The sequence below is a fragment of the Sesamum indicum genome, linkage group LG7 (genome assembly GCF_026168435.1).
Source record: "Sesamum indicum cultivar Baizhima isolate 11 linkage group LG7, ASM2616843v1, whole genome shotgun sequence".
NCBI lineage: Eukaryota > Viridiplantae > Streptophyta > Magnoliopsida > Lamiales > Pedaliaceae > Sesamum > Sesamum indicum.
In genome coordinates, this window is record NC_142663.1 from 12,015,623 (window position 1) to 12,036,244 (window position 20,622).

Genomic DNA, 20,622 nt, shown 5'->3' on the forward strand with positions numbered 1-20,622 from the left:
TACACCAAGTATCATTTTATAATATATACTTTTGTCATTTGTATATGTTATCTTACGAGTGGAAAAGTAACACAAATGTAAATATTGTATGATTTATGCTTATATTATGTTAAATATATATCACTGAGTAAGTACAGTAAATGACTGCCTCCTGATGTGTAGGTTTTAACGACTAACCATAATTTCATGATAAAATTCTATTGGTTCTCAATAGTGTCTCATCTCATGTACACGACCACGAGGGACTAGGAATCAGTCCACAGTCATGTTTCCAAAATTCTCGAAACTTATGGGATTGGAAAGGATTCATCAACTTCTTACTTTTCCAAACACCTCAAATGACCTCTTTATATAAATAGAAAATATGACCATTACGTGAAACAATGGACCTATTAAATTATATTATAAATGGAGAATACATATCATTACAAATCAAATCATAAATCACAAAAAGAAGTATATTAAATGATTATTAAAAGTACAACAATCATATAATGAATATGATAATAAACTGAAAAATCTACTCTTTCCCCCCTTCTTGCAATTATATAAAAGACTGGAAAATCTAACATATACTTTAATGTGCAATTTACTGGAAAAAAACAATTTAAAAGGTAGATTTTGAATTATAATTATTATAATAAGGGTAAAGTAATCTAAAATAAAAATGGATTTATTTTAGGAAAAGTCAATGCAGCTTAAACCATATAACTTTCAACTTAAAAGTTTTTTTTAAACCAAAAATTAAAAAGTATTTATTCAAAATTCTCCCGGACACTCAATTAATCAGACTCAGAATAGAAATTATAAAACAATAATACTATTTTTAACTTTATTTTCAAATAATAAGCCGATAAAATAAATATTTGCATGCACCTTCTTAATAAATGAGAAGCATATGTTAGAATTATTCGTGTATTATTGAGAGCATAAAGTAGGGATGTAAGATGAGTGGAGCCAGTTTGCAAGCCGTCTAAGTTTCGAACTCGAGCTGCATTATTTTTGTCTCATGAGCTAAAACCTTTTTTTTTAATTATATTTATAAATATTTTTATATATTTTACTACATATTCAATATTATATCAAGTATATATTCAAAATTTATTATGTATTATAATTATTAGCCAAATATCTTTTATTTTAATTTTAGATAATTATAAAATACGATATCGTTATTTATATTATTTAAATTTTTAACTCTAGAAACAAACTTAAGCAATAATTTAGTAAGTTTTTATAATTTTTTTAAAAATAAATATTTAATATAATGTATATGAATTTTTTGTTACAATTTTAATATCAATAATTGGACTGAATCATTTTTTATGGTTGTCAATTTTTTCATTGTATTCATTCTTTTTGGGATTTTTATGAATGTTTTCTTATTTAAATTTTGAATAATGTATTTTAAATTATAAAATAGTTCATATTTTTTCTTATTTCCCAAATGTTAAAAATAAATAATCGAGTTCGATCAAAGAAGTCTGAGCGCGAGTCTATTGCTATGTTTGTTTTCATTTTCAAATTATCTCTGAGACGAGTCAAAACATACCCAATGTTTGTCATTATTCAAAAACACCTTATTTAGGTGTTTTAAACTGTTTTACCATAAATACATATGTATATATACATACATATACATAAATATATATAAAAAAGACATGATTTGACTATGAATCGATAATGAATAGTAATTTTTGTCTCCCAAAACACAATATTAAACATACAATACTTATTTTAAATTATCTTACAAAATAAATCAAAACATACATACTATCTCTAACACATACTTGTTTATTTTTATTTTTCTCTCTCTGTCTCCATAAAACACAACAAAATACTTAGAAAACGAATCCAAACATTATGTATATTTTTTTGCTCAACTCGGCTTATTTAGCATTGGCCCATGAAGTAAACATAACGCCTTTTTAAGAAATTGGATACCACTAGAGTAAAATTCACAGGAGAGACGAGACCTCCACATTTCTTTCTTGCACACCAATCCTCCTCCCTCCGTACACTGCAGAAAGCAAAAGCAACTGTACGGACTGCAGCGGAACTGCCTGCGGAAATGAGGCTGACAACGACGTTAACTTCCCTCCGGGAAGCTATTCTCACATTCTCCACGCGCAGCTCCGCCCGAAGTTTCTCCACGATCTCCCGGAACCCCAACTCCTCCGCCTACGTCTTCTACTCCAATTTTCTCTGCCGGGACGCCCATTCATCGCAATCTTGTCGCTCCTTCGCTCGTTCTTCGTTTCAGCGCAACCCCGGCTTCGCGGCCTCGAAATGTCTTTCCTCGATTTCGTCGTCGGCTGCCAGTACTTTGGAGTGGAGCGACGCCGGGTCGTACTTGGAGTGTGGTTGCGGAGTGGATGAAGGAGTTGTGAGGTCGGAAGAGGAGGAGGATGAAGTTACTGACGCGTCCGGGGCTTCTATTCCAGTTAGGGCTTTTTTCTTCTCCACTAGGTTCGATTATTTCCCCCTTTTCTATATTCATTTAGCTGATAAATTTTTCTGGCTAATTTCTTTTTTCTTTTTCCTTTTTCCTTCTTATAATGGTTGGTTTTGATGACTATTGTTGTAATGATGGTGACAGTGTGGACTTGAGGAGGTTAACAGAGCAAAATAAGCAGAATTTTATTCCGCCATCATCTCGCATGACTAATTACGTGGTTTTGAGATTTGGTGATTTAAGACTTGATCCTAATGTGAGTTTCTATTCCTGACCTGCGGCACCTTCCCCAGAGGGGTTTAGTTCTATCTACGATGTAATGGAGTTTTGGTGATATAGTTGTTACTATATTATTTCCTCAGTTCTGGCTGGCGTTGAATTTGTGAAGTTAAGAAAATGGTTATGCAAGGAAAACATGTTCCTCTAACATGATACCTTTTTTTTGCCAATAATGTGATTACTTTTTTTATTTGTACATTGTTTTGCATGAAATGGAGTGTCTGTGTTAACTTTGTAGTAAATTCAGCAAGAGTCCTGCTTAGTGGAATTTATGCATAATTTTGATGACTTGCTGCTCTTTGATTTTTGGTGTGTGTGTGTGTGTGTGTGTTCTTTTTCCTCTATGTCAATTTATTATTCCAATTTAGTGTCGTAATTTATTTGGTTTGGAGCAATTTCTTTTAGTTATATGAAGAACAGCTGCTGTATAAGTTCCATAGTGAAATAGATTTGTCGGATGTTATGTTCTATATTTGATAATTCCTTAGCTGTGCTGATTGTGATGTTACCTGAATGCAAGTTTTGGTGTTTCAACTTCCGAGATACTGGAAACCTTTTTTAAGAGAACCCTTGCTTCCTGTTAATTTTATGTGAAGAAAATAAGAATGCTCTTGGATTGCTTGAACCATGTACATCCCCTGATAATAATTGTAATTAGCTCCAACAATTTGCAGGTGTCACGGATTTCCTTTTATTGATATATGGTTATGAATAACCAGAATTTTAAGTATTATGCAATCACTTCAAGTAAATATGGGTGGATAAGATGACTCCTTGAACAGAGTTTTATCTATTCCTTTATTTTTCTTCCTCTTCTTCTTGGAGTGCAAATTTAGTTTCTAGTTGTAGGCTTATTAAGTACTGCCAGCGGATTAGTGACGGGGGTCAATTTGGCATGGAGCAAGTTAAAAATTATCTGGAACCAGTTTGTAAGGGAGTCCAAATTTTAACTCAAAGTTGGTCTTGTCTCATTTTTTACTTTACCATGCTGCTCAATAAGACATGTGTACCAGTTACACAACCCGGGTTATCCATTTATTTTAAGTGGACAGACCTTTTCAATATTTGTTATGAATGTTACCCTGTATACTTTCCTTATGTCATGTTGACTAGTAGTGCATCGTCTCTTTCTCAGGGGTCAGGTTCTAGTTTAGGTGGAAGTGACTGCTGTTACATGGTAGTTTTTCAGTATGGCTCGATTGTCCTATTCAATGTCCGTGATCATGAAATTGATGGGTATCTAAAAATTGTAGAAAGGCATGCTTCCGGATTGCTTCCTGAGATGAGAAAGGATGGTAAGCCCATAAAAATTACATTAGTTAATGTTGTATCCAGCTACCTACTTTACTAATTTACTTCATTTCCTCTTATGCTTGATGCTATAGTTCAAGTATGTGAGTGCATTGCAAAGAATGGAGATCCCAATGATGATATCTTATACTTGGCTTTGAGTTATGTGGGAAACACCTAATATATTCGTCCCACTTGTAATCTCAATCATTTGTAATGTTGCCAACCTTCTGAGTCCATAATCTACCCTGTTCTCCTTCCAAACTAAAGAAGAACAAAACAACTTGGTCTGTTCATTTGGGAAAAGGTGAGTTGATGTCTAAATTTTGTGCCAGACTGGCTTTGCCTTTATTTGTTAATTACATTATGCAGAAAAAAAGCGAACAATGATTTGAAAGTGTACGAGCAATCCAAATTTCTGAAAGAAGAGCTGTGATCGACCTTACCTACGTCACTTTTTTTAAGTTAAAAATTGATGTATTACACATTTCATTGAGATGAAACCTTATACCATATATTTGTCTGTGATATTTCCTGTTGTGATAGAGTATATGACAATTATTGAATGATGTCCATTTGTTATAAGCTATATTGTACTTGCAGCTTTGTATTTTTTATGATTTAGAATGCATATTTTAATTATTAATTTACTGGTGCTGCCATTTGAGTGATGTAAGCATATGAAAAGCACACGTCCGTCTCAATACTAATTCTTATCTTCCTTATGAGTTTCTGACCTGGGGTTGTAAAACAGAATATGAGGTGCGAGAGAAGCCAACTTTGAATACCTGGATGCAAGGTGGGCTTGATTACATAATGCTGCAGTACCTAAATACTGATGGGATCCGTACAATTGGTAGTGTTCTTGGTCAAAGTATTGCTCTTGACTACTATGTTCGTCAGGTGTTATTCCTATCAACTAATTTAACCTTTCTGACAGTACCCTTTGATTTAGGGAATTTATGTTTGAGCTCTTTCAGGTTGATGGAATGGTTGGGGAATTTACGGACATCAACCGGGAGATGGAGAAAACTGGAACCTTTACAATGGAACGGAAAAAGCTCTTTCAACTGGTAGGAAAGGCAAACTCCAATCTTGCAGATGTAATTCTAAAGCTGGGACTTTTTGAAAGGTAATAATCCAGTTATTTCCATTAAGAATTGGATGGATCTATTCAGATTCGTCGTAGTGACAATCTTTTTTTTGCTTGTTGTCACAGCTCATGAAATTTGTTTTCCATATCATGCAGAAACGAAAATAGAAGATTTTGTTATTCAAGTGAAACTTGAACAAGACATTCTCGTCTTTTGTAATGCTAACTGCTGTTTTCTCTGTGATGCACAATATTTTATCAAATTTCACTATTAGAAAGCATACTCAGATTGGATATTTACACAAATAAAACATCTCTTTTAGTTCCTATGTAATTGCGTTTGGATCATATGATAGTTTTGCAGATTTACATCCACTTGCACCACTTCCCATTGTAAACGATTAATTGACTCTGCATTATTAAAAAAAATGCACCACTTTCTAAATTTACTATTTGCATACAATTTCGTAGTGTGACCGCTGCATAAAATCACTGTTAGTATAATGATTACAATTCAAAACAAAAAATATTGGCTGCTTGAATCTGTCTAAACACTGATTAAAAAAATATAAGTGAATACCAGTCTTGTTACTCTTTTCAATGTCTTTCATCTCATGCTTTCACTATATGTTCTTTTGCCATCACTTTTTTTGGAGGAAAAAGCAAACCTTCTCCAAAAGTCTTCATTCGTCCTATTTGTATTTCTTGCAGAAGTGACGTGCACTATAGTTGTCTTTTACAATATACTTCTCTCCATCTGCTACTTGTATTGGCTGTTGTTCTGCCACTGATATAAAGTCATATCCAATCCAGATCAGATATCGCATGGAAGGATGCTAAATATGCTCAGATTTGGGAGTACCTCAGAGATGAATTTGAACTCACTCAGAGATTCGCAAGCCTTGATTTCAAGTTGAAGTTCGTAGAGGTATTGCTTTCTTCAAGCCTCTTCATTCTTCCATACCCAATTCCTGCACTATCTACAATATACTTTACACATATCACCCGGTCGCCATGTTCCTCTATGCTTGCAGCACAATATCCGTTTTCTTCAAGAGATTCTCCAGAACAGGAAATCTGATTTCCTTGAATGGCTGATTATAATCCTAATTGGTGCTGAAATCCTTATATCCGTCTACGACATTGCTCATAAGTCAGCAATAACATCTTTATAGAAGACGCCTCATAAATTTTTTAGGAAATGAACTAGTTTGCAGAAACAGCTTTGACGACTTCAGGTATATGAACAACACATCTTGCTTTGTATATACTACTCAACTATATGCTCTTAGCAACTCATCTCAGGAAGTCCTAATCTGTTTCAAAATTTTTGACTGGTATCGCTTCTCTGCCGACTTCTGCAGTAAACATTCTTGTTTTTTGTATTCTTTTCTGCCTGTACGGAGAAAGTCGAATCTTCCCTCCTGGTTGAAGTTCAAGAATTACGCATGTTTGCTTCACTTTTTGTCGGTCTCACTTCCTTAAATTTCGAAGGAATAAAGAGTATGTTTCTTCCTATGTGATCGATACATTCTATTTTCCGTTCAAAATCCTAACACTGAGGGTGTCCATTGCATTTCTAGAAGGATATCACTGTAATTTCCAAAGGGTTGGAGAAAAAGTAGTTGAACCATTTTCGAGGGGGCTAAGTATATATTACCAATTTTATTGCCACTGTTTTGAGCTTCTTTTAGGTTTCGGGGGTCTCAATTATCAGTTCTTTCGTGGTTGAAATATTGGTTTGGATTTGCAGATATTCATGCATCCAGGCGCATGCTGCTGGTTTAACTGCGCATTTTGCAATTTTTTGTTGAGGTGGAAGAATATCCTATGTGAATGCTTCAAATTTTGAAGTGTATAAATTATACACTTATTAACTTTTTAATGCAATCAATTAAAAATAAACAAATAATAAGATTTACTCGATTTGCCTTTTTTTTTTTGTACCCTGGCTCCCAATTATTTTAAGGGTCACCTTTCCTGAGGTTTTGCATAAATACAAATACTTTTTTGTTATTTGAAAAATTATAAATACTCATTTGATTTTAATATCCGTCTAACAACGAGTCTATTTTGTTATGTTTTCATTCAATTTTTGTGATAAATTAATTAAAATGTCATTTTGAATTATAAATTATAATTATATATATATTTTATAATTTTTTAAAATATTTTTATGAATTAATATTTCCTCTAGATTATTTTTTACCCACCCACATTTTTTTTATACATTTTTAATATTTTTTTTATCTTTTTAAAATATTGAATAAGGGAAAATAGTAGTATCCATTTCACTGTCTTGGAGCTACATAATTATTTTCTATTTTATGAGGTATTAATAATTTTTCAAATAATGAATGTTATTTGTAATTATGCAAATAGTTGTAATTTATCCTTATTTTAATTGATTTATCAATGTTTTAAATATATAATTATAATTTTTGGCTCCCTCGAGTTTTCTAACACTTCGGAAGTCATTTAGTATTATATTATGTCGGCCGCTTTCAGCTAGTGTTCATTGCTGAGTGATCGCTCGCTATTTGGCTTCCAAAGTACTTACACAAGTTGGAAGATTCCATTCACGAAGGAAGTATTTGAAAAAGAGAATGCGAGACAGAATCGCGGGCTTGCTCACAGGTTGGGTTGGTGAAACTTCGAACTCATGAAAAGGAAAGATTTATCTATCTATAAGGGTGGCAGCATGTCTGTATTTTTCTCTACCAGGAACATCTCGCGGCCCGCACCGGCGACGACAATGACCCTTCCAGAACTGGAACCAGGGTCCAGCACCTAACGCGGATTCCTTTACGGGATCTTTATAAGTATTAGGCCATCGCTCCCCTTTCCTGTAAACTAGTTACTACCTGAGCCACAGAAGATGCTTTTTGCCCAATAGCTACATCCCGAAAATCCTATTTCTTAATTGTCATTTTAACCCCAAATAAAATAGGAGGATTGCAGGCTGCAACTCGCCTGCATGAAGCCGGAATCGCTAGTAATCGCCGGTCAGCCATACGGCGGTGAATTGTTGGCACCAGTCCTACATTTTGTCTCTGTGGGCCGAGGAGAAAAGGGGCTCGGTGTGTACATGAGAGAAGCAAGGAGGCAGAGAGCGTCTTCCTAGTTGGAAGGCGCGAACGGTTAATGGAAGGAATGAGTGATCCTCTAGTGAGGAGCACGAATGACTGATGGTGGCGCGCGCGCGCGTGTATTCCTTAAATTGTGACCGTGCCCGTCTACAGAATCCTAAGAGTATACTAGATGCCTCTATCCCTTGCTATTGCAGCCTTTCCTCAGAAATCCACATATTATGGGTAACGTAGGAGACATCTCTATTTTTCCCCTCTGACCCTGTTCTTGATCCAATGTGGAGACAGGGTAGCGTATTTTTTTGTTTTACGCCCCGTAACTCTTCCTCAGCCAGGCTTGGGCAGAATAGGCGAGCATTCTGGATTCCTCCCCCCTCGATTTGATCATAATTTTATGCTATTATATATAATGTGAGAGCACTTTTTTGGTATCTTACTTAATTTTGATATATTATTTATTTTCAAAATTTTAAATTAATTAATTAATTATTTGTCATGGTTTTTCATAATTTTATTTTTGTGGTTATTCTCTTTCATACAATTTTTTTGGTTTTCCTACATTATCCATTATCTTTATTTTTCAATTTTTTTATAGATCAAGATATTAATATTAATTTATTATCTCAATATATATTTTTAGGTACTTTTCTAAACTACAAAAAGTAATAATACAATTATATAAATATTTTATTTTGATTCATTTTTAAGAATTATATACATACATAGAATGTGCAACACTTGCTATTTACATAATTCCTCATTTGCATATGAGCAGAAATACTTATTACTATTAATCAACGAGTAACATTTATTCAGTAATATTACATTCCTTGTTCTGTAATTATAGGTTGTTGGTATTTTTGGTCCTGTAATTTATTCTACTTGTACATTTATTCATATTTTTCACAGATTTAGTTTTGAATATTTCATTTTTGGTCAATTTTTTTTTTTGACAAATTTAGTCATGCATTGATAGTTTTTATGTTGAAAACATATAATTACAACACAAAAAATGAATCTATTCCAATGTAAAGTGAAAATTATAAAAAAAGGACTAAATATAAAATGTTCAAAATTGAATTCGTCGAATAAAGAATTAAATGTGTCAACAATGTAAGTTCAGAATTAAAAATTATAAGGACATGTTTCATGATAAGAAAATACAATTTTGCCTATTTATTATTTTTTACGAATATTATAGAAGAACCATTTAATTTATTAAGCCTGGATTTGACGTAGATAATTAAATTTGAATTCTTAACGAGTCACAAAGTTTTATATTTTCATGGAACCATATTAGAATTAAATTTTAAAAATAAATAACAACTTTTTTGTCTAAAATTGGGCCTAATTTGGATTGTCAAAGAGCTGGAGCCCATCTTATTTACTAAAGTTGGGCCTAAAAGATCCAGATATTCTCAATTGGGTGAGGCCCAATATACCTTTTGATGACAAAAATAGCCCTGCAAATTGTGTCAAATTACGAGAACGGCATCTTGGTAAACTTCTCTGAGCTCTCAGCCTGACTGACTACTCACTGAATCTCCAAAGAAGCGGCAAAGAAAAGGTGAGTAGTTTCTCGCGTTCCTTTCAATTTTTTTGTTTGTTTAATTCGTTTGAAGATAATGGAGGAGATGAGATTAACTGTGTCGTATGAGATTTGGGTTTATAGCTGGATGGAAGTTTGTTATTTTATGAGTATTTTTTTTCTGGGGGGTCGGGATCTTGTGCTTCCATTTCCGTTTTGCGTAGGGACTGGAAAAAGATTGTGGATTTGTTTGTTGAATCCAAATGGGTTTTCGGGAAAATGTATAAAAGTATAGTCTTGGTTTGTATTTCAATGGAACTGCTGGAATTTGATGCTTTTCAGGTTGGGGGGGGGGGGGGAGGGGGGGCGCAGTGGAGATACTGCTCGAAAGATTTTGCTGGTTGTGGTTATTGGGTGGGGTAAGAATTATTTTAGGTGTTTCACCACTTATATATTTGTATTAGATTAGATGTGGCTTCTGATTCAATTTTGTAAACTTGGTTATTGTACTCATGCTTGATGAGGATGATCAGAATTTGAACTTTTGCCAAAGATTTCTTTTTTGTGGAATATGGCATCACTTGGAAGCTTGGCGTACCGTTCTCAAATTGAAGTTGTTGGGTCTGCGCTATTCTTGTCGGTTTTGTTTGTTAAACGTTTGAGATTTTAGGATGCTTGACTGTATTTTATTATATTACCTTCTAAATAAAGGTTTGTGAATGGTGATAGTTTTGCAGTCTTTGGTTAAGGATGGCAAGCACAGTGGATGCAGCGGCAGGAGAACCAATCCCAACTTCATCTGTTTTGATGGCAGCGGCAAAGCATATAGGAACCAAGTGCCGTGGTGAGAATGTGGCTTTTTTGAAGTGCAAGAAGGATGATCCGAATCCTGAGAAATGTCTTGACAAAGGACGCCAAGTTACACAATGCGTGCTTCACCTGTAAGTTAAAATTTAGTTCATTTATATGTGATACAAGATAGATTATTCGACTTTTACCAAACTTAATATGTGGCTGTCAAATTATGATCTGAACTTCTTTAGGCATCTTTATAGTAGCTTCTAACTGAGGGCTTTTATATATGCATTCTAAGAAACCAATGTGCATTGAAGACAGCTACCGCTTATTAATTTGAAAGTGTAATTTGAAGTCCATTCCACGTTAGGAATGTGTAGTTAATATGATGGCTGATCAGGTTGATTTTGCTGTTTCTGAAAGCCGAGTTTAAGTCAATTTCAGGTTTATTTTGGTCAGAATGCAATCATGGGCTTTCTAGTTAAGGAGAGAGAGATTGAGCTGTGAACTTCTTATAATAATAAGCCGGTTTGTTTAATATGTAGAGTTAATGTCTATGTTTTTTGTCTATAATTTGGCTCCATTATGAGAGTGGTGATGGGATGTGCGGATTGTGCTGTGTAGTTACTTCTGCTGATTCTTCTTAAAGTTTTGTTATCAAGTTCTATAGTTCACATTAGCTGCCATTCCTTTTGAAAGTCTCCGTATTATCTTTTATTCTCAAAGTTGGATGAAACAGAGCACCTTGATTGATTTACTTGTGAAGGCTCTATTTACTTTTATGCTTGCGAGGAACAGCTAACTTTTATAGAAAAAATTATCTGGCCATCTGCACGTTTTTGAGCTCTCAGTTTGTTGCTTTAATATCTTCTATTTTGCTTCTCCCTTTATTGCATTTAACTTTTCTTGTTTTGTTTCATTTTCAATCAATTGACCTATGCTTGCAAGAATGCACAAAAAGTTGGGGAGATAGGAGAACACTTTGGATTTGCAGATTGTACTTTTTATGTCATAGTGTGTAAATGATGTCCGATATTCACCCCGTCACTTCACTGTGGATAGCCCTTTTCTCCTAAATTCAGGTTAGGTTTGGCAAACAGTTACTCATTTTGGCGATTAATCCTATACATTGCTGCTTGGTCATATACCTGAGTCTAATCCCATAATCAAAATGTTGAGGAAATCAAATCATATGGCTCTAAAACCATATTGACCATGAATAAATTGTTCAAGATTGTATCTTCATGCCTCCTCCAAGGCTCTCTCCCCTTTCTATATATGTTTTGTTCCCAGAAGTTCTCCTCTCTCAGTTTTTCTTCTCTTACTTCTGCCTCTCTCTCTTTCTCCAACTTTTCCTCCGCTCTTGCACAGCCCTTGAGTAAGATCCAATTTAAGGTGCTCTAGGTTGGCCCATTGGCCTGAACAGCTCTTGACATTGCATTTACATGGCCCCTGAAAAGAAGCGGATGGGTTTGGGCCAAGAATTTAGCGGCGACTTTATGCGTGCATTTCTGGAAAAACTGCATTCACAATTCTCAGAAAAGAATTAAGCTCTACATAGTACATACTAGTTATCATTATTAGTATTCATATCATTGATTCAGACATCCTGTACTTCAGAAGTGGCAGAGAGGCCTGTCGGAAATTGGCCCCATGGTTTTTTACATTGTTATTTGCTACCAACAAAAGATGCATCACACTTTTTGAGAGGTAAATATTTCATTGAATATGAGCCGAGGAGGCATTTGCAATTGACAGCCAAAACATATAAACATTGATACATGTGCATTTTAGTATCTGACACTCGAAGAAGATAAAATGCATCACTCGCTGTATCTTGATCGAGTTTTAGAAGAATTATGTAACATGGCAGTACATATACGCTCTGTTGTACTTGCAGGCTGAAGGATCTTCACCAGAGCTGCAACAAAGAATTGGATTCTTATGCTGGGTGCATGTATTACCACACCAATGAGTTTGAATTCTGTCGTAAAGAGCAAAAGGAGTTCGAGAAAGCATGCCCGTTTTGATGAGCAGCAAAGACCCTTTCCTCAATCTTATCAAAATAATAACAAACTCCCATCTCCAACAAGTGATATTCTGTTGAATTTTACTTTTGACTGATCCGTTTATGGGTTCATGAGAGATCATTTGCAGGAAACTCTGTTCAGTGTCTACAAATGCTCGCAGCTTGTTTTGAGTATAGCAGAAATGGTTTCCAATAATTCTGTCAAGAAATGTTGCCTTTTCTTTTAACTTGTTTCTGGAATTTCTCATGAAATTCTTGTATGCATGCATTCAGTCTTGAAACAGCAGACGTGTTGGGGAAAGGATTTGCTTGTGAGATTTTTCTCCTTCAGATATGTGATTATGACGAAATTTTTAGAGATAATCAAACACATTTTCACCGCTCTCAAAGAACATAAATTATAATATTTTTTACCTTTTTGACACGTTTTTTCAACTGTTAAATTAAGTTGAGATTATATTTATGTGACAAATAATTAATGAGAAATTTTGACTCGATCAGGTTTTGGGTCGAATTTGAATCAACCAATAAAAAAAGTGACATATGGTAAAGTATTTATACTTTGTGATTTGATCCGATCGAATTTGATTTGAATAAAAAGAATTTACTAACGGAAAACAAATTGTTTGCTCATTGTCGTGTAATTAAACCCCACTTAGAGAGTTCATTACTCATGCATGCAAAAGGCAAAAATGTTTTAATTACACTCAGAAAACTAATACAATCTTATTACAATCAAAACTAATATATTATAACATATGATCTTCTATCACACTTTCACGTTACATACGATCATAAACACAACAACTCACAAAATATAAAAGAACAACCATCCCACATTCAAGACAATCCAGAAACATGAAAACCATCACATTCAACGCACAAAAGGAATCCAAGAAAAAAAAAAACAATCAAATCCAACTCAGAACTGCTCCCCACGCCCAGAAGTAGATGTGGATGGAGAAGAACTACTGCCTTGCTGCTGCTGTGAAGTAGAATCCTGTCTCGGAGGCGATCTCGACTGCTGCTGCTGTTTCTTCACATATTTTCTTGCCCACACATGCTTTCCATTTATCGAATACTTTGCTTTGTTTCCTCCCACGATCCCCTCTATCACCGCAGGTGACCGCGCCACCATCCTCGCGTAGAGGACTTGCTCGTCTTCTCCCACTTCTTGCATGATCAACTCCTCTATGAAATCCCCAAATCTCCTGAAAACATTAGAAAAAGAGAGAGAAAAACCCCATTTTTTATGGGTTGATGAGAATTTACATGTTTTCTTGTCCAGTCATTACCGATATACATGTATGCACTAGCAGGTGATGCACGTTGCATACTTGTATTTATATACACATATTAGCCGTTGATGCATACTCGATATTTTTATAGTACAAACAGATTTATATTTATGCATTATAATTTCTGTTTAATTTATGTGTTCTTATGATTATATATTGGTAATTTTCATGTAGTTTTTATTACCTGGTGAAGAATTCTTTGACTTCATCTTCAGTTATGGGGTAACCTTTGGAGAATGTCAAGAAAATTGTTCTGTCATCGGCTGCAATCTCTTCTTCTTCTTCTCCATAGTTACTAGTTTCATCTCTGCTGCTGATACTCAAGGTCCTGCTCAGCATTTCTCCTAGTTCAATTTGGCGCTGTGCCCCGAAATCGTACGCCGGAAAACTCCCCTCCGCCACCATGTGGATGGGAATCCCGATAGCGTCCGCCGCCACTGGAGGACGAGGAGGACGGTGGGCGCCTGGTGGCAGAACATATGGATATTGTGGAGGAAGTGGGATTCCCACTAGCCCACCTGATGCTGCTGGAGGAAGAGGGACGAATGGTACGTTGAGAAAAGGGTGATACAAGATCGGCATAACAGGCGGCGCCGTCACCCCTCCACCACCGCCACCACCTTCGTTTCTCCTCTCTGCCGCGCTGCTTGACTCCCCAACTTCATGAGTAGCACGCATGAACTGCACCGGGACACCACCTACCGGACTGACATGCCCACCACCACTGTCCGCCGCGGCAGCGGCGTTCCCTGCACGCCAAGCCCGCTGCAAGATATCATTGAAGGCCCTTGAACAGACGGTGTTCATGATCTTAGTGACTCCCCGGAGCACAGCAATTCGATTCTCATGGAAGAAGCGGAGGCTGACGACACGGCTACTCAAAATTTCAGGCAACAGAGTGATCTCATGATAACCACTGATCCCATCATCACGGAAATGAAACTCATCCTTCTCCACGCACTTCAAACACGCCGCCGTCTCCTCCGCAAGTTCGTTCAGCAGCGGCAGCGGCAGCGACAGAAGTCTCCTGATCAAGTTCATGTCGTTTCCTTCTCTCTCAAGCCACATCCAGAAAGCCATGATTTGGACGGACTCAGGCGGGTCCCGACCCAGATTGTAGATCAAACGGGTGTAGAGCTCTCTGTCAATGGAGTGGAAGAGATTGAAAGCTTCGTCAGGAACTTGTGGGCAGCTCTCCAGAGGGAAAAGAGAGTGAGTTCTTGAAAGGTCATCATGATCCATTTTCTTGATTTTCTCGAAGTTGGTGAAGGTATATAAATGTATATATGCATGAATGTGTGTGTGTATATATATATGTGTGGTGGTGGTGGACGGAGAGACTCCTGTGGGGGGGTGGCGATTGGTCGGAATCGGTGTGTTGGATTCTGCATTGAAGGTTTTTCCATTTCAGGAGGCAACGGTTCAATGTGGTTTCAAATGTGGCGAAGTCTCCTGTTTGTTGTTGTGCGGGCGAGGAGGTTTGAACTGAAATCGGCTTCTGTCTAATTAGTGCGATTTTAGTTGGGGAAGAGTGTAGCGATTTTGGTTGACACTGGAAGCAATTGTATTGAAGCACAGTGGCGGTTCGATTGTCCAAGCAAGAAAAAAGCGCGAAAATCAAATGACATAAAAGTGCTGTTTCCTTAATACGCTTTTCCTTGAAATTGATACGGTGGCCTTAAATGGTTCCATCAGTGTTCTTTCTCCTTCCCCTCCGCGCGCTCTCATACACTGACTGATGTCTCATGGCAATAGATTTCTGTTCAAAAACGGGGTCGTTTCACCTGCAGCGGACACTCCTTCAGTGGCAGGTTTTCTTGAAGCTCACCCAGGTGCACTACTATGAAAGCTCCTTTACCTTTAAATTTTCATTTTCTTGAATTCGTAGCAGAATTTTCAAACAGGAAATGAAGAGAATTAGAGTTCAAGAAACTGTGGTTGATGGATATGTTGGATTCATATAATTGATTGGGTTTGATATTCAGGTGCATATACAACAACTCGTACTCACAAGAATGGCTCAGAACTCTTATTCTGGGAAAGACATCTACTTAGGCTATCAAACTCCTTCAGATTATTACTGAAAGAAAATCCAAGACTTTTATTTGAAAAACCCATAACTCTTAGTACCGCATTTTTGGAATTATCGAACCGAGCAATGATGTGGGACTCAGTAATTCGGTCTCTAGTTAATGATTCTATGAGAAAAGTGGTGCCTTTTGTTGAAAAAGAGAGGATATTCGGGGAGGAATTGGCAATCACGGCGCATTTGAGTGGAAATTTGGAGAATTTGGATCATTTGAAGGGTGGTTTTGATGAGGGAAAGATTTCTGAGGTTTTGGATGTGTATTTACATATAGGCGGATATGCTCCGCCTGTTTTTGGTGTTAGAGGGAGTGCTGCGCATTTGGCTGTGGTGGGTCGTGGCAGGGATTCTGCAAATGCGAAGTATTCAGATTGGGTCAGGTAAAAATGTTGTTGCCATTTATAATTTTTCCGTTGTTTGGTTCTAAAATCTAGTGGGAGATTCTTGTTTGTTCTGTTGATGGAAAGTAGTTAGTTGGATTTTGATATTTAGCATTTTTCCTATGGTTAGCTAATATCTTGTTGCAAGTTTGATTAGCTTTTCTTCTTGAGTTGTTAGAAGAGGTAGATACACTTCTTTTTGGCCATTTTTCATGGTATGCGCATTGTTTGATATAGCTTTTCTAGGTAGGCTAAGGAAGCCTTTGGAGAAGCTGAGGCCACCTTCTGTAAATGAACTTCTGTTATCAAATGATGGTGAGCAGATTTTGGAAGGCTGTTTGACAAACTTTTTTGTCGTTTGTCTCAAGGTGAGGGGTAGATTTTTTAAATGCCATTCTTTTAAATTTTGAGGGGTAGATTGTAAGCACAGGATTATGTTTCTTAGAAAAAGAATAGAAAACATAACTTGAACTAGCAAATTTCACTTTGACGAGTATTTGGAAACTATTGTTGAACTTGCTTGATCTGTAAGCTGCTGAGCATTGCTGCAACCAATGTTAAGCTTGTTAGATAATCAAGAGTGTCAATGGTAGATGAGAGAGGAAGCAAAACGGTGGTGGTGTGAACACCTTGATAACTGCAGTCCAAACTCGATGTTTATATTAATACCTAGGCTTTTAGAGATATGAGTGATCAAAATTCTCAGGTCGAAATTATTATGTAAGTGAAGTATGAGGAAACTTGTCTGTCAGTCTGGGTTTTCTGTTTCTTTAAGGTAGTTTTGGCTTTCCAGTGATCTGCTTTCCAGTTCATGCCGGTATAACTATGAGTCATAAAATACGTTGATTATGGTGTAATTTAGTAGTATCTCATTTCTCCTTTTGTCTCTGTAAATCAAACTTTATGAATTGTATGCATCTTTAGTTCTTTGGCATTTCCACTCTATATCAATCTGCACATACAAAACTGTTTCTGTTTCATTGAATAATGTCAATATCTTGGGTCGAAAATAAATTCAAATTTTTGTCAGAGTGTCTTTTCTCATCGAATATATAGTCTGTCGTGCTTTATGGGTGTTATGGTCACATATAAATGCTTCAATGATACTCATTGCCACTACTTCAATTTAGATTCTTCTTGAATATTTGTTTGCAGGAGAAAGATGGAGATGGTCACACTGTTGAGCAGAAACAACCACAAAGTTTAAGATGTATTGAAGTTCAGACTGCTCCTTTGAGTGATGGTGTTCTTCCTGGAGTCATACGACAAGTGATCAGAGAGTAAGTCTGTTCCTGTCAACAAAAAATCTTTCACTTTCTCACCCATAGCAGTACACATGCACACATCTTTTACCAAGTTCTCTTGTAGTAAGTATTAAAGTTCTAAGAAATATTTTCTCATAAATGTCATAAAATATACAGGGCAAACTCGGTCATATGTTGTGAACATAAAGAGTATATATTTAAAAAGTTTTCAAATACAAGTTTTGAAATTCTCAACTTCTGCAGCATATGCTTGAAAATTGGGATCCCATTTCGAGAAGTTGCACCATCGTGGTCGAAGCGTGAATTGTGGATGGAAGCATTCATCACAAGTAAGTCTGTTGGTCATAAATTGTGGCAGTAGAAATTTTGCTGTAGTTAGTCTTGACCTCCAGCAGTATTTTAGCTTGGTACCTGAATACAAATTTTTTCATTTGCATCTCTGCAATTTTGTGCCCAGCCCTTAGTTCTACTCCATTCTTAATAGATCTAATTGGTCTGACATTAAGTCCATACTGTCACTTGTGCAGAAGACCTTTAAGACTCTGGCATTAGGACATCGAAGACTGCTTTTGAAATCTTGAGATGTTGTGTCTGTTCAATTTGTAGACTGCTGAGTTTTATCCTTGGCTTCTATCTCCCTCATTGATGTTTATGAAGCAACTTCACCATTACCCTCGTGTCTGTAAACATGTTTGTAACAGATCTTGTTTGCACTTCTGAAATGCCAGACTCTAGATTTATATCCTGTCCGTGCATGGTCTTGAAATTTGTGATTGAGACTAGCGTCTCGTTTTCAATCAAAACAGGAAATATAGAGTTGGAATGTATTTTTCTAGTTGCATTCAAATCTAATTTGTTTAACACTGGCAGATAGCCTTCGAATTTTACAGCATGTTGAGACAATCCAAGCTCCTAAATCATGGAAATCAGTGGAATCAAATACTTGGGAGGAGATCACATGGATCGAGAAACGATTTCAGGTGCGTGAATTTGCAATAGCAGGTGAATAAATGCGAGTATGAGCTATTTTCAAGAACTAATTAATGCTGCCTTCTGTTTCTGAATCAGGACGGTCCTGGCAGGATTACATCAATGTTACAGGTAACTCGGTTAGTTTGTCGATTTTTACCTACTACATCCGCGATTTCCTAATTTTCTACTGATTAGCAATCTTTTATAGAATTAAGAAACCCGGTTGGGGTTCTGGTAAGCGCCCTACCTTCCCCCCGATTTTATTCTATGTGATTTTGTTCCTGAAAAATGAAACTCACATCTTCATCAGTCCCAAGTCGAAAGAATATGGGGTGGTGTATAAGCAATTCCTTGTTGTTAGGCAGTCTTGTTTGAGTTATTGATAAAATGCGCTGTTCGTGATATCCATATCTGGTTTATTTCTGTCATATGATATTCTTATATTTGCTTAGAGAGATCATTTTAGTCTTTATTTTTCTGCATATATTTGGATCCAACATTGTGTAAGAGAAAGAGACAATTACATAGACACTCCCAGAGATTTCGACTTATTACAAAAGGATACGCCGATCTTGAACATTTACATAGACACCCTCAACAATCATATATTACACCGAATATTTCCCCTTGGACATCTGATCTACAGTGGGGAATTTGCAATAAAAATAGGACTATTAGAGGGTGGTATGCAATTTCTTGAAACGGAGGGATGTTTTCTGTAATATGCCTGAACTCCAGGAATTGTCAGTACAATTATCCCTAAAAGAAAACGATATATACAGGTAAATCTTCTTCGTCTGAGTTACATTCACGTGCTGCTACCAGCTAGCTTCTTGAAGCTTTGCATTCAGGTACGTTCCTTGAACGAAAGGAAGTAATCACTTAGTTGCCTTTTGTGGCAGATGGAGATTATGAAAAAAGCAGGGGTCGAGGAGTTCCCGGTTACTTCATTTGAGGAAGGACGGTCGGTCGTGTAATCTCCACCGGCCTAGCACACGCCAAGGAACTGTCTCGATGGTGTCATTCACAATCAAGACGAAATGAGGTTTTATGGATTCTCCTCTTGCTTGAGCTTTCGGTTTCTTGATGCTGTAACTGTTTGTTACTATCCCTGGTGTTCTACGTCGTCTGTTGGTTTGTCGATGATTACCAAAACGATTCAACGTCTCACTGTATTGTGATCTTGTTATGGATTTGTATGTAGAATATCTATGTCGATCAACTTCATGGTTCTGGAAATTTTCGAGTTATCTTTTCGTTTAATTTGACCTCTTGTGTTATATCTATCTATCTATCTATCTATATATATTATATCACTATTGCAGAAGAAAGAGGAAGGCAAATGTAATCAGGGCTACAAACTGAATCAAACTACTGGATACACGACCAAAAGCTCGTTTGAGCTTGGTTTGTTAGCATAACACTACTCACACACGTACATGCGTGTGTTTTTCATTTGATAAAATTTGCTAGTTAAAAAAGATAATATAAAAAATGAGTCAGAAAATGATACTCGAGTTTGGGTCATGTTTAAATTAATTAGAGTTCGTCTGAAGTCGATTTATCCAATTACATTATAATCTCAACTATAATTTTAAATTTGATAAGAAATTCAACTTCAGCTCGACTCAATTCATTTATTCTCCTAAGATATAGTCTTTAGGCTCTTGAAAGACTACCACATAATACTTTGTGTAGGGGAATTCAATATGAATTGATGCATAGTTTAAGAAGAATAATCAATCATTAGAAATACAGAATAATATTTATAATATAATTAATTAAATATGATCAAACATGATTTAAATAAAAAAAATACAAATGAACATAATTTTCCCTCCTCAAAACCAAGGAATTTGATTGCTAGTTACATTTTTTAAATATGAATATGAAACTTACCCCCTTTCTTACAATTTAGGACACCTAAATTTGTATATTTACCAAATATTATTTATTATTTAGCTTCAAAACCATGAACTTTTGAAAGTGAAATATAGGGTGTGATTAAATGATATATTTAAATTACCACAATTACAACACTATAGTTACCACCTTCTCTTATT

General features: G+C 36.0%; 4 protein-coding genes across 20 annotated transcripts; 3 read left to right on the forward strand and 1 right to left on the reverse strand.

Annotated features, from left to right (window-relative positions):
• Window positions 1-1,925: 1,925 nt before the first annotated feature.
• LOC105180133 (protein RETARDED ROOT GROWTH-LIKE) lies at window positions 1,926-7,038 on the forward strand. 6 transcript variants are annotated; one of them, XR_016066407.1, is made up of 8 exons: window positions 1,931-2,469; window positions 2,600-2,711; window positions 3,870-4,029; window positions 4,779-4,927; window positions 5,005-5,156; window positions 5,931-6,045; window positions 6,152-6,620; window positions 6,701-7,038. XR_016066407.1 is itself a non-coding variant. In XM_088882667.1 (7 exons), the coding sequence occupies exons 1-7, from the start codon at window positions 2,072-2,074 to the stop codon at window positions 6,290-6,292; spliced, it is 1,227 nt and encodes a 408-aa protein (XP_088738793.1). In that variant the 5' UTR covers window positions 1,931-2,071; the 3' UTR covers window positions 6,293-7,038. The 6 variants fall into 6 exon arrangements, 2 of the variants coding, with proteins under 2 accessions (XP_088738794.1, XP_088738793.1); XR_016066408.1 differs by having other exon boundaries at window positions 6,871-7,038; XR_016066409.1 differs by having other exon boundaries at window positions 6,152-6,355; window positions 6,482-7,038.
• Window positions 7,039-9,618: 2,580 nt separating this feature from the next.
• On the forward strand, window positions 9,619-12,888 carry LOC105180121 (NADH dehydrogenase [ubiquinone] 1 alpha subcomplex subunit 8-B). 2 transcript variants are annotated; one of them, XM_011103770.3, is made up of 3 exons: window positions 9,619-9,773; window positions 10,464-10,675; window positions 12,430-12,888. In XM_011103770.3, exons 2-3 carry the CDS (start codon window positions 10,485-10,487, stop codon window positions 12,557-12,559), a joined length of 321 nt encoding a protein of 106 aa, XP_011102072.1. In that variant the 5' UTR covers window positions 9,619-9,773; window positions 10,464-10,484; the 3' UTR covers window positions 12,560-12,888. The 2 variants fall into 2 exon arrangements, with proteins under 2 accessions (XP_011102072.1, XP_011102073.1); XM_011103771.3 differs by having other exon boundaries at window positions 9,624-9,773; window positions 10,472-10,675.
• Window positions 12,889-13,480: 592 nt separating this feature from the next.
• Window positions 13,481-15,245, reverse strand: LOC105180134 (uncharacterized). Its single transcript, XM_088882404.1, has 2 exons — window positions 14,041-15,245; window positions 13,481-13,769 (listed from the first exon to the last, which is right to left on the reverse strand). The coding sequence occupies exons 1-2, from the start codon at window positions 15,096-15,098 to the stop codon at window positions 13,481-13,483; spliced, it is 1,347 nt and encodes a 448-aa protein (XP_088738530.1). The 5' UTR covers window positions 15,099-15,245.
• Window positions 15,246-15,516: 271 nt separating this feature from the next.
• On the forward strand, window positions 15,517-19,822 carry LOC105180130 (D-aminoacid aminotransferase-like PLP-dependent enzymes superfamily protein). 11 transcript variants are annotated; one of them, XR_002286480.2, is made up of 9 exons: window positions 15,533-15,688; window positions 15,842-16,322; window positions 16,573-16,690; window positions 17,478-17,602; window positions 17,831-17,916; window positions 18,462-18,567; window positions 18,656-18,688; window positions 18,768-19,341; window positions 19,462-19,822. XR_002286480.2 is itself a non-coding variant. In XM_088882999.1 (8 exons), the coding sequence occupies exons 1-8, from the start codon at window positions 15,595-15,597 to the stop codon at window positions 18,940-18,942; spliced, it is 825 nt and encodes a 274-aa protein (XP_088739125.1). In that variant the 5' UTR covers window positions 15,525-15,594; the 3' UTR covers window positions 18,943-19,822. The 11 variants fall into 11 exon arrangements, 9 of the variants coding, with proteins under 9 accessions (XP_088739129.1, XP_088739125.1, XP_088739127.1 ...); XM_088882999.1 differs by having other exon boundaries at window positions 15,525-15,688; window positions 16,248-16,322; window positions 16,560-16,690; window positions 18,768-19,822; XM_088883001.1 differs by having other exon boundaries at window positions 15,527-15,688; window positions 16,248-16,322; window positions 16,569-16,690; window positions 18,768-19,822.
• Window positions 19,823-20,622: the final 800 nt, after the last annotated feature.

Bases quoted from the DNA above. Each gene is read 5' to 3' on its own strand.
- LOC105180133 (XM_088882667.1), top strand. From the start codon at position 2,072: ATGAGGCTGACAACGACGTTAACTTCCCTCCGGGAAGCTATTCTCACA. The intron at 4,928-5,004 runs GTGTTATTCCTA...GAGCTCTTTCAG, and splicing joins TTGACTACTATGTTCGTCAG to GTTGATGGAATGGTTGGGGA. The intron at 5,157-5,930 runs GTAATAATCCAG...TATCCAATCCAG, and splicing joins AAGCTGGGACTTTTTGAAAG to ATCAGATATCGCATGGAAGG.
- LOC105180130 (XM_088882997.1), top strand. From the start codon at position 15,595: ATGTCTCATGGCAATAGATTTCTGTTCAAAAACGGGGTCGTTTCACCT. The intron at 17,917-18,461 runs GTAAGTCTGTTG...ACTGGCAGATAG, and splicing joins GATGGAAGCATTCATCACAA to CCTTCGAATTTTACAGCATG. The intron at 18,568-18,655 runs GTGCGTGAATTT...TTTCTGAATCAG, and splicing joins GGATCGAGAAACGATTTCAG to GACGGTCCTGGCAGGATTAC.
- LOC105180134 (XM_088882404.1), bottom strand. From the start codon at position 15,098: ATGGATCATGATGACCTTTCAAGAACTCACTCTCTTTTCCCTCTGGAG. The intron at 13,770-14,040 runs GTAATAAAAACT...TAATGTTTTCAG, and splicing joins GTCAAAGAATTCTTCACCAG to GAGATTTGGGGATTTCATAG.
- LOC105180121 (XM_011103770.3), top strand. From the start codon at position 10,485: ATGGCAAGCACAGTGGATGCAGCGGCAGGAGAACCAATCCCAACTTCA. The intron at 10,676-12,429 runs GTAAGTTAAAAT...TTGTACTTGCAG, and splicing joins ACACAATGCGTGCTTCACCT to GCTGAAGGATCTTCACCAGA.